We start from the raw sequence: 12934 nt of genomic DNA, 5'->3' as shown, positions 1-12934 counted from the left end.
TCGGGACCTTCTGATTTTTTTGCTGATTTTCTTCTGCCTTCACTATCTTCTGTTGGTACTTTTACAATTGAGATGAAGCTTTCTTTTAAGACATGAATGTGGCTGTTACACTGGCAGAGAGCAGTTACTGTCTGTGTGTGTCTCTCTCAAGCTGTGAACTGTGGCAGTTGCTGGCAGGCGATCTTCTTGCAGTACTCTGGAGTGGAAGCTGGTTTTATACTCCTGATAACTTACCAAAGCCCCCCACAATAGGATTGGTTGACTGTTTATTAAAGCATCAAATTCAAATCTGATAGACTGCTGCTATTCAAATGCCTAGTTTAAACTGATTGCCTAAAATTCAAAAATAACCTGTCATCCTGGCAGCATTACTGCCAGGGCTCCTAATATATTGTTTCACTTTATGCTCTCTGTGTACTGCACACCTACATCTCTTTTAACACTCTAAGCATAGCAAAAAATGCTACCTTTGTTAAACAGATCACACAATTTTACAATTCTTAGCTTTTTTTAATAGTTTTACTGACACTAACTTCACAACAGCTTGTACCATTTAATTTACAATGCCTTTCTTCATTCTTCATTTGATTGACTGCTCCACTGACCAACCCCTGAGTAGATGGAAACTCAGAAGACAAAATTGCTGTCTTATCCAGCCAGGAGTACAGATCAAAGAACATAACCAAAGTCAGATCTGGGAAAACTGTTGAGGGAGGTTTAGTGACTATTGTGACTATTCCTTTAAGTGGAATACAGCAGAGTAATGATCACATGTTGCCCTTCTTACTATAGTGACCAAAGCAGTGTTTCTTAAGAGAGAGCTCTACAGATATTAGAGGGCTGACCAGAGAAATTGAGTTATCCTATCTTATATGCTGCAACGAATGATGCTAAATTAAGTAGAAGATTTGCTACAAATATTCGCTGAGAGTTTAATTTTAAAATACATTTTTAATGAACAAACTAGTTTATCAGTCCATATCTAAGATTAGAGAAATGCACCTCAAGGCTGTGTGACGTTACAATCTAGTTAATTTAGTACAGGGCTTTGTGCCACAATCTTTGACCATGTTATCTATCAGCAGATATTGCTCATCAGGAAAGGCAAACTCCTGATTGGTAAGGATGTACATTCTTCTACTGAGAGAGATCTGTGATGCTGAGGAAAATATTTAGCGTAGAACAGTAATGCCCTAACTATGTTAGGGGTTGTAAAAAGGTGTGGTTTGTGCATATAGACTAAGACTAACAACAGCGTTTATTGTAAGAGCGCTTCCTTGTACAGAATACAAACTGAAAGTAAAACAGCAGCCTGTACAATACCCTAATGACCGCACAGTTAAGTCATGTGATCAACTCTTAAAGCAATCAGGCAACCATTTAAATATATAATGAGAACTGAAATTTGGAATATTGACTTGCACAAAATATGAACGGCAATGTTAATGTCAAGTGGTTATTAATAGAAAGGTGCTTTTGAATAATTTTTTTCATCTGACATGCACAAAAGGCCATCCTCAGCTATATTTCTATATTTTTAATTTTTTGATACTTCAGTTGAACTTAATGTAATCTTGTTTCTCAGTCTTCATCTAGAACTGGAATTAGCAAACCATATAATGTGAAACAAATTAAAACAACATCTGCCAAAGAAGCAGAAGAGACAATAAGACATTTAATGGAACTGAAAACTGGTAAGTTCTTATATAAATTGTGATTCTAATATACTGTTGGCTATCCAGCAGTATATGAATATAAGATAAGAACAGATTGTTAGTGCAGGATCATTAATATTTTGGGATAAGTAAATGAAGGTAGAAATGCAAAAGATTTCTTGATAAGATGCTGCAGTAATGATAAAGCTTCTGAGAGTTGCATTACAGCAGGTTTTTTTATAAATACTCTTGTATAAAAAACTTCTGGAGCCAATGTAAGCTAGAATATTTCCAGTTAAATACTATTTATATGAAAATAGTTGACAACAAGAATCATTAGAAAACTGTAACAATATTCTCCTAGGTTATTGTATATTTCTTCCATATATTTCACAATTGAGAAACAATAAACTCAAAACAAGTTCCAATACAAATATTCAGTTAAAGTATTGAATCCATTTTACAAAATTGGTTTTATCCAGAAAATTATTTTCATTCAAAGGGTATCTACCCATTGTATTAGTTACGGTGGACATTTATTGTAACAATTGGCCCATAGGAAAGCACTACACAGCTTATGTGTTTGTATTGTGTGAATTGAACACATGAGATATCCTGCAGGTGGTGTGTAGATGTGTGAATAGAATGATAAGTGGCAGTTCTATGTTGCAGTCAGGACCAATTGAGGGCATATTTTATCTCTGTAGTGTTCAAGACGCAATATGAGTTCAATGTCCTAAATAATGACATGAAAATGCAACTTAAGTTCAAGGATTTGAATGTCCTTATTTGCATCATTTTATTATTATGACTCTGCAATAAAGAGTGGAAGAAATTGGTGCTGAAGTTGGTTGAGCCTCCTCCACTACTCAGTAAGATCACGGTTCATCCTCAACATCAACTCCACTTTCTTGCTTAATCGCCATATCCTTTAATAGAGCCCCAAAATTGTATTAATCTCAGTCGTCAATCATGAAGCACTTTTGCACATTCCCCTTTCTCAATAAAATTTTATTGCTGATGAGAACTGTGACTTCTGGATCTTGAGGCCCTGCAGGCAACCTTGTAGACAGCAAACACAGCTCGAGAAACCACTGAGTGACAGGAGTTCAGGCATTCCTGGCCTGCGTAGCTGAATAATTTGTTAATAGTCCACCACATCAGTCCAAGACACTGGTCTTCACCTGACTCAGCTTCAACAGTTGCAGCCACTGTTGACCTCCTACAGTGACTACCAGCCTGTGCCCTCCCTCCCATTATCAACCTCACTGCTGGCCATTCAGCAAAGGCAATCAGTAGGATCCTGAAATTTTGTAATCTTCTCATGGTGTGAAGAATGTAACATAAGCAACAAATTGTATCTTTTGTGATCATTTCATGAGAGTTAGTGTGTCCACACAGAGAGTGATAGACATTACCTCCCACACATATTGCAGCAATTTCACTAGGACTGCTGTCCAGGTCCAACCTCACCACAGCAGCAAGTACTGATGGCAGCAGCAAAATAGTCTTGAGCATTTCGTATGGAAAATGTGGTGAAAATAGCATTTACTACAACAACAGTATTGTAGATGTTGATCTGCCTCACTGTTGATGTAAACAAGATGTAAGCAAAATACTTGTCCTTCCGACTGAATAAAACATGTGCAGCTGTGTGTTAAATAGTTTTTTTTAAACATTCTCTTTCTGTTTCAGGAAGCTTAGATTCAGAAGCCAAGACAAAGCCATCGAAAATCCAGTCAATTCTCAAGTCGCAATCGAATGTATCTCTTCCACCTGAGCATGATGCAACTTTCTCTGCTCCTTCAATACCTCTGACGCCTGCCCAATCAATTGTTCAAAGTCATTCTCTTAAGCCATTGCCTCCTAAAGGAATGGGAATAAAAAGCGACTTAGTAAGTCATTTCAATTATCTTTGGTGATTTAAAAAAAGTGCAAGATGTCTGTATTGAGAATCGAGCACTCTGCTCACTTTTGGCACCTAGTGTCAGCATCAAGCACCCCTCAGATCAGATTGAGGTACAATCTGATCCTTCAGAACCTTAGAAGCACAGAATTCATACAGTGCAAAAGGAGGCCATTCAGATTATCAAGTCTGCACTGGCTCTCCGAAGGAGCATCTTACTCAGGCCAACCCCTCGATTCTATCCCTGTAACCCCATGTATTTTACCATGGCCAACCCACCTAACCTACTCATCTTAGGACACGAAGGGGCAAGTTAGCATGGCCATTGTCTAACCTACACATCTTTGGACTGAGGGAGGAAACCGTAGCACCAGGAGAAAATCCAAGCAGACTCAGCGAGAATATGCAAACATCACACAGTTCCTGGCATTGAGCTAAATACTGTGCCACTATACCACCCTTTACTGTGAGGGAAAAATGTGTCTTGACCCTAAGCAATAGCTCTTGCACTTTCTTTTGCTAAATTGGCAACAAATTATAAGGAACATTTTTACAGGCGGCTGTAGATTAGTTTAAGACTTTGTCAGTTTCTTGAAGGTTTTTACGGCTTGCCAATGCAGAAGAATGATTTTGGGAAATCTAGGCAGTTTGAATTAAAAATCCAGGAACAAAATTTGCAAGCTTGCAGTTTTGGAACTCACTTCTTCCCATCTTGACTCAAAGTGACACAGTGGCAGAGGTGTTGGTGAACCTTCTTAACTATAGTGTCTGCAAGGGGGGACCATGACAGATTGTTGGTGATCTGGATACCTAAAAACTAAAGCTCTTGACCCTTTCTACTTCGGACCCGTTGATGTAGACAGAGGCATGTTCTCCTCTATGCTTTCTGAAGTTGATGACGACCTCCTTTGTTTCGTTGACATTGAGGGAGAGATTAGTGTTGCCGCACCAGTTCACCAGATTCTCTATCTCATTCCTGTACTCTGTCCCATCATTGTTTGAAATCTGACCCACTACGGTGTCATTGGCGGGGAATTTGGCCGCACAATCATAGGTGTATAAGGAGTATAGTAGGCAGCTGAGAACACAGCCTTGTATTCTTTCTTAGTAGGATTGAAGTTTTACGTAGGCTAGATTCTAACTAAATATAATTTTAGATTCCTTTAATGCTAACAGCCCTTAGCTTATTTTATCTCCTCTGATTATCTAATTCATATTTATTTAACAATTAATAAGTGAATTTACCATGATTTAATATGAATGTAAATAATCAAATTATTTTTCAGATTTCTTAACCTACTTATCCTTTTATTCTGAGACTTCACTGAGGTTTCCTTTGTGTTTACTATGATGTCATTTTCTCAAATGCATTTAAGGTTTGCTTTGTTCTACACTGCCAATTCTCTCACTGCTCTGCTTAAATTCCCTCAGTCCTCTTCCATAGGGATCTACATTGCCAATTCTAACATTGCTCTGTTTAAATTCAATTCCCTCAGTCCTCTCCCACAGGGATCTACATTGCCAATTCTAACACTGCTCTGCTTAAATTCCCTCAGTCCTCTTCCATAGGGATCTACATTGCCAATTCTAACACTGCTCTGCTTAAATTCCCTCAGTCCTCTTCCATAGGGATCTACATTGCCAATTCTAACATTGCTCTGTTTAAATTCAATTCCCTCAGTCCTCTCCCACAGGGATCTACATTGCCAATTCTAACACTGCTCTGCTTAAATTCCCTCAGTCCTCTTCCATAGGGATCTACATTGCCAATTCTAACACTGCTCTGCTTAAATTCCCTCAGTCCTCTTCCATAGGGATCTACATTGCCAATTCTAACACTGCTCTGTTTAAATTCAATTCCCTCAGTCCTCTCCCACAGGGATCTACATTGCCAATTCTCACACCGTTTTGTTTAAATTCAATTTTCTCAGTCCTTCCCATGGGATCTATGCTGCTAATTTTACCAGTCTGTTTAAATTCCCTCAGTCCACTTCGATGGGATCGACATTGCCAATTCTGAAACTGCTCTGTTTAAATTTGCTCAGTCCTCTCCCATAGGGATCCACATTGCTAACTTTGACGCTGCTATGTTAGAATTCCCATGTACTGAAACATGGCTGAGTGTTGTTTTTGGTGAGAAAACTGACTTGTTTCTCTCCAGAAAAGCAAGTTGGTTTTCTTTCCAGATCTTACAGCACTGTGCCAAAAAAAGTCATTGTGGTGCGATTCATGCCTTCGTGAAGTTCACGAGGCCTAAACATCCTGCCAAAATCTGGCTGTTCGGAGATTGGGATGCCATCTTTAAAGGGTGCCCTGATATGAGGGGCAATAAGCTCCTCCCACCACAGAGGCTTCAGGGGCTGCCCTCCCCACCCCCAATTGGGCCAGTATTCACTCCGCCATTTACCCCTCCCCTCCCTCCAATGCAATGATCAGCTCCTGCTCCTTCCCCCATCACTCCAAACAACTTTCGTCAGCAACCCCTGCTTGTCTACCCTTTCTTGACTCACAAACACATGTGCATGTACTCCCCCCACACCTCCCCAATGGCCCAATGAGGTTCCCACTGGGCCCGCCCTTTGGCACAGATCGGGACTGCCAGGTTAGCACATTCAAGTTGACACTGCCAGGATGGTAGATGGTAACCTGGTAGTGCCAACTCATCATGATGTGGAGATGCTGGTGTTGGACTGGGGTAGACACAGTAAGAAGTCTCACAACATCAGGTTAAAGTCCAACAGGTTTGTTTGGTAGCAAACACCACTAGCTTTCGGAGCCCTGCTCCTTCGCCAGGTGAGTGGGAGTTCTGTTCACAAACAGGGCATATAAAGACACAAACTCGATTTACAAAATAATGATCGGAATGTGAGTCTTTACAGGTAATCAAGTCTCAAAGGTACAGACAATGAGAGTGGAGACAGCGTTAAGCACAGGTTAAAGAGATGTGTATTGTCTCTAGACAGGACAGTTAGTGAGATTTTACAAGCCCAGGCAAGTTGTGGGGGTTACAGATAGTGTGACATGAACCCAAGATCCCGGTTGAGGCATCCTAGAGACAATGCACATCTCCTTAACCTGTGCTTAACAGTCTCTCCACTCACATTTATCTGTACTTTTAAGACTTGATTAGCTGTAAAGACTCACATTCCAATTGTTATTCTGTAAGTTGAGTTTGTGTCTTTATATGTCATGTTTGTGAACAGATCTCCCACTCACCTGGTGAAGGAGCAGCAAGTGCTTTGAAAGCTAGTGGCTTTTGCTACCAAATAAACCTGTTGGACTTTAACCTGATGCTGTGAGACTCCTAATAGTGCCAGCCTGTGCAAGGGGTCACGCCAGGCTTGATTGTCAGGACATTGCCTTGTCTTATCCCTCATCCCCTGCCCCCGGGGAGACCCCATAACACGTTCAAGCCTGTGTGAACCTTTTGTGAACTGTGCCGACATGATGTCACGTTTGGAGCTATAGCAAGTGTCAAGATATTGTGGGGGTTGTTTAGTTACATTAAAGTGCATGTAATTCATGTTCATGGCTGTTTTTGGCATGAACCTGATGATGTCACTGTGAGGATCAAAGAAGATCTGAAGAATTGCGACTCCCTGATTTTGAGCCCCCCTCAGTATTCATCTGGACAGTGAACGTGGGACAAGACTACCCACCTCAGTCCTCTCCTGTGGGGATGTACATTGCCAATTCTGAAGACTCTTCTTAAATTCCCTCAGTCCTTTCCCATGGGGTTCTGAGAGTCTAGATCAACTGAAAATGTCTAAACCAAACTGGATATATAAGGAAAGGATATTGAGGATTATAGAGCAAAGATAAGTTGGGATTTAATAGGATTGAGGGTTATAGGTAAGCCTAGCAGGTAGAGATATGATCGGCGCAACTTGTGGGCCGAAGGGCCTGTTTGTGCTGTAGTTTATCTATGATTCTATGTTGAAGTGCAGATCAGTCATGATTTAATTTGATGCCAGAATGTGCTTGTGGCAGAATGGCCCCATTTAGGCCCAAGGTCAGTTTTGCACTGCTTGTCCAGCTGGAACCAACTGGTCAATTGGTTATTTTGGAAAGGTATCTGAAGTGGTGAGGGTTTTGTAGTTGTCAGCCTAGCCTTCTAGAAGTCATGAGTGATTTTAGGCTGGGGTATCTTAGACCTGTCTAGTTTAGCTGTCAGCTCTCCCAGTCCACCACAAAGGGTTGATTTTGTTCAGAGTTTCCATGATCACTTCATGCTGTAATTACCTGAAACTCACAACATGTTTACCTTCACGTGCCCCACCTCCAAAATAATCAGGAGTAAAAGGGCAGTAACCATTTGGTTTGTGAACCTAAATATAAGTGATCAAATAGAATTATTTAATTCTTAATCTGCCGTTATATGACATTGCTGTACCATTTCTAACAATGTAAATAAAATTGGGGCTGAAGTACTGTTTTCACATCCCAATACTACAGATTTTAGTGGAGTCAGGTAGTAAATGAAACAAGAGCAAAAAATGCTGGAATATCTCAGCAAGTCTGTGGAGAGAGAATAGAAACAGTAAGAAGTCTCACAACACCAGGTTGAAGTCCAACATATTAATTTGGCAGCACTAGCTTTCGGAGTCTCAGGCTCCTTCATCAGGTGAGTGGGTGTTCTGTTCACAAACAGGGCATATACAGACACAAACTCAATTTACAAGATAATGGTTGGAATGCGAGTCTTTACAGGCAACCAATTCTTAAAGGTACAGGCAGTGTGAGTGGAGAGAGGGTTAAGCACAGGTTAAAGAGATGTGTATTGTCTTCAGCCAGGACAGTTAGTGAGATTCTGCAAGCCCAGGCAAGTCATGGGGGTTACAGATAGTGTGACATGAACCCAGGATCCTGGTTGAGGCCGTTCTCATGCGGAACTTGGCCACTAGCCACTGCTCAGCGATTTTGAGTTATTGTGTGTTATGAAGGCCTCCTTGGAGAACGCCACTCGAGGATGCCTGCTGAATGCATGTGACTGCTGAAGTGTTCTCCGACTGGAAGGGAACACTCCTGCTTTTTGATTGTCAAGCAGTGTTCATTCATCCATTGTCATAGCATCTGCATGGTCTCCCCAGTGTACCATGCCACAGGACACCCCCTCCTGCAACGCATCAGGCAGATAACGTTGGTTGAGTCGCAAGAGTATGCACCATGTACCTGGGGGATGGTGCTGTCACATGAGATGATGGCATCCATGTTGATGATCCAGCATGTCTTGCAGAGGTTGCTATGACAGGGCTGTGTGGTGTTGTGGTCACTGTTCTCCTGAAGGCTGGGTAGTTTGCTGTGGACAACGGTCTGTTTGAGGCTGTGTCGTTGTTTGAAGGCAAGAAGTGGGGATGGCCTTGGCGAGATGTTTGTCTTCATCAATGACATGTTGAAGGCTCCGGAGAACATGTCGTAGCTTCTCTGCTCCAGGGAAGTACTGGACGATGAAGGGTACTCTGTCCACCGTGTCCCGTGTTTGTCTTCTGAGGAGTTTTTTGCTATGGCACGTGGGAACTGTCAATCGATAAGTTGAGTGCCATGTTTTGTTCTTATGAGGCCGTCTTAAGCGTCTGCAGGTATCTTTTGCGATCCTCCTCACCTGAGCAGATGCTGTGTATCTGGAGGGTTTGTCCATAGGGGATGGCTTTTTTAGGGTGGAAGCTGGAGAAGTGAAGCATCGTCATGTTATCTGTGGGCCTGTAGCACAGTGAAGTGCTGAGGTGACCATCCTTGATGGAAATATGTGTATCCAAGAATGCAACCGATTCTGGAGAGTAGTCCATGGTGAGTCTGAAAATGGGATGGAACTTGTTGATGTCATCATATAGTTGTTTCAGTGATTGTTCACCATGAATCCAAAGGAAGAAAATGTCATTGGTGTATCTAGTGAATAGCATCGGTTGAAGGTCCTGTGCGGTGAAGAGATCTTATTCAAACCTGTGCATAAAGATGTTGGCATATTGAGGAGCAAATTTGATCCCCAAGGCTGTTCCGTGTGTCTGGATGAAGAACTGGCCAATGAAAGTGAAGATGTTGCAGCCGGGATGAAGTGGATGAGTTGTAGAATTGCATCTGGAGACTGGCGGTTGTCAGCGTTGAGTACTGAGGCAGTTGCAGCAATGCCCTTGTTGTAGGGGATGCTGGTATAGAGTGCTGAGACATCCATTGTGATGGGAAGTGCTTCTGGTTCAACTGCTGCATATGTGCTGAGTCTCTGTAGTATCACGACAGAAGCTTTCTTTGTACAATGGGTTGTGGGATGCCCTCGATGTAGCCGCAGAGGTTCTCACACAGGGTCCCACTGCCTTCACCTTCAAAGGCCAGTTCTTCATCCAGATACACAGAACAGCCATGGGGACCAAATTTACACCTCAGTATGCCAACATCTTCATGCACAGGTTCGAACAAGACTTCTTCACCACACAGGACCTTCAACCGATGCTATACACCAGATACATTGATGACATTTCCTTCCTTTGGACTCATGGTGAACAATCATTGAAACAACTATATGATGACATCAAGTTCCATCTCACCATCAGACTCACCATGGACTACTCCAGAATTGGTTGCATTCTTGGACACACACATCTCTATCAAGGAAGGTCACTTCAGCACTTTCACTGTACCGCAAGGTGACGGATAGCCTCATGATGCTCCACTTCTCCAGCTTCCACCCTAAACATGTTAAAGAAGCCATCCCCTATGGACAAGCCCTCCGTATACACAGGATCTGCTCATTTGAGGAGGATCGTAACAGACACGTACAGACGCTGAAAGATGCCCCCGTAAGAATAGGGTGTGGTGCTGGACTCATCGATTGACGGTTCTGACGTGCCACAGCAGAAAACCACATCGACCTCCTCAGAGTACCCTTCGTCATCCAGTTTTTCCCCGGAGTGGTGAAGCTACAACATCTTCTCCAGAGCCTTCAACATGTCATCGATGGAGATGAACATCTCACCAAGGCCACCCCCATACCCCCACTTCTTGCCTTCAAACAACAACACAACCTCAAACAGACCATTGTTGCAGCAAACTACCCAGCCTTCAGGAGAACAGTGACCACGATGCCACAGCAATCTCTGCAAGATGTGCTGGATCATTGACACAGATGCCATCATCTCACATGAGAGCACTATCCACCAGGTACACGGCGCATACTCTTGTGACTTGGCCAACATTGTCTGCCTTAAGTGCTGCGAGAGGGAATGTCCCGAGGCATGATACACTGGGGAGACCATGCAGATGCTACGACAACAGATGAATGAACACTGCTCGACAATCACCAGGCAGGAGTGTTCCCTTCCAATCAGGGAACACTTCAGCAGTCATGGGCATTAAGCCTTTGGCGGGCATTCTCCAACCTTCACGGCACATGACAATGCAGGAACGCTGAGCGAAGGCTGATGGTCAAGTTCCGCACACATGAGGACGGCCTCAACTGGGATCTTGGGTTGATGTCACACTATCTGTAACACCCACAACTTCCCAGGGCTTGCAGAATCTCACTAACCGTCCCGGCTGGAGACAATACACACTTTGTTAATCTGTGCTTGGCCCTCTCTCCACTCACAATGTCTGTACCTTTAAGAATTGGTTGTCTATGAAGACTTGCATTCCAACCATTATCTTGTAAATTGAGTTTGTGTCTGTATGTGACCTGTTTGTGAACACAGTTCTTCACTCATTGATGAAGGAGCCTGAGACTCCGAAAGGTAGTGCTGCCAAATAAACTTGTTGGACTTTAACCTGGTGTTGTGAGACTTCTTACTGTGCTTACCCCAGTCCAACCCCGGCACCTCCACATCAGAGAGAGAATAAAGTCAACGTTTTGAATCAGGCTGACCCTCCGTCAGAGCTGAGCAAAGCCAGGAGTTTCAGCTGGAAAATACAAAAAATACAAGCATTGTAATATTTTGGCAATTATATCTTTTGTTAATGTAGTATACTTGTATTCGATTTGTAACTAGTATGTTATTATCTCAGCAGTATCTCGGTTCAGAGGCTGGGAATAAAAAGGAACCAAAGCCATGTAATACAGCTTCTTGCCCAGTCACCACGCCTTTAGTGACTGCTAACAAACATTCTGAAACATTTAAGCAGATACTGTCACAGACACTGCTGAAGTGTACACTGCAACCAGAGGAGCAGCATACCAGCAACAGCACATTGCGTGAACTTCATCAAAACCCAGATGCAGTATCAGAAAGCTCAAGTTCTGCTCCAATTGCACCTCCCCGCAGAAAGAAAACTGCAGCACCTTACTGTCAAAGTGACTACAGTTCTGTTGTGAAACCATTCAAGAGTAATCCCAGACAGAATCCTGTCACTGTGTGTGTGATGCAAGGCAATGATTGCCCCTTTAAACTGTGCAATACTGAAACATCATTTAGCGACAACTCTGTTCAAGAAAGCACACCCTCGCACTGTAACCGGATGGCAGATACCTCTAAATTCGACCCATCCAAAAATCAAAGCAATCTTAATACAAGACTGTCCAAGTTGAGACTAAATGATGCTGAAACAAAAGTATTTGAGCTTGCTGCTGGTTCCAAAGATGAAGAAATGTCTCAGAAAAGTTCGTACATGACCTGGAATGATGGTTGCTTTTCTTCAAAAGGACTATAGCAAACTATGACTGCAAGGAGCAGTTGCAATATTTTAAACTGGCCACTCAGTGATCTTACACAGATGACTATGATTCCTGTTTGACCTATGGGGAACTGAAGGATTTTCGTATTGTATGAATAGCTTTTTCTTATCACATTGTTTAATAGATCTTTTGAACAAAAATGATGTATAACCCAATGATGTACAATACTGATACTGCATAGCAACCACTATAATTTCAATTCTTCACAAATCTTTTCACAAGTGAAAGAAGTAAAGAAAACCACTCAATATTAGACTAATTGATTGTGTGTTTGAAATGAATTGTTTTTATATATTGCCATATATTTTATTTAGAATGAACAGAAAACAGAAAAGCCCAACAGAGTGGATAATTAGAGGGTCAAGTACTCTAATTCTCCCAATACCAACTACCTTCTATATGTCGCAAGTGTTAACCAGAAGTTAGGTACACTTTGGTATGGTAGAAAGAACATCAGAACTGGTTAGAATCATGAATTATATGCTCAAGAGGCTGTTTAGCCTATTTTACCTATGCCAGCTTTTTGAAAATGCTACCTAATTAATGCCATTCTCCTGCTCTTTTTCCTTAGCCCTGTAAATATTTCAATATCAAATATTTCCGTTTCGGAAGTTACTCTTGAATCTTTATTCTCTATTTCAGACCATGAACTTCAGATTGTAGCAAACTTGCACTGTCAAAAAAATACCTTGGGCCAAATCTTCCATGGAGACG

At 42.1% G+C, this 12934-nt stretch overlaps 1 protein-coding gene across 1 annotated transcript in view; it reads left to right on the top strand.

Annotated features, from left to right (window-relative positions):
* LOC145337476 (synaptojanin-2-like) overlaps nt 1-12468 on the top strand; it is a 204190-nt gene extending 191722 nt beyond the window's left edge. The window contains exons 25-27 of the mRNA XM_080182266.1: nt 1586-1694; nt 3351-3550; nt 11557-12468. Coding sequence (XP_080038392.1) covers nt 1586-1694; nt 3351-3550; nt 11557-12195 — 948 coding nt within the window. The 3' untranslated portion in view covers nt 12196-12468. The remainder of the gene's footprint in view (nt 1-1585; nt 1695-3350; nt 3551-11556) is intronic.
* The last annotated feature ends 466 nt before the right edge of the window (nt 12469-12934 follow it).

This window comes from Carcharhinus amblyrhynchos, unplaced genomic scaffold, assembly GCF_965287045.1.
Source record: "Carcharhinus amblyrhynchos unplaced genomic scaffold, sCarAmb.v2.hapA scaffold_50, whole genome shotgun sequence".
In the NCBI taxonomy this organism is placed as follows: Eukaryota; Metazoa; Chordata; class Chondrichthyes; order Carcharhiniformes; family Carcharhinidae; genus Carcharhinus; species Carcharhinus amblyrhynchos.
The sequence above is the reverse complement of the archived record's forward strand: the minus strand, read 5'-3'. Positions and strand labels throughout refer to the sequence as shown.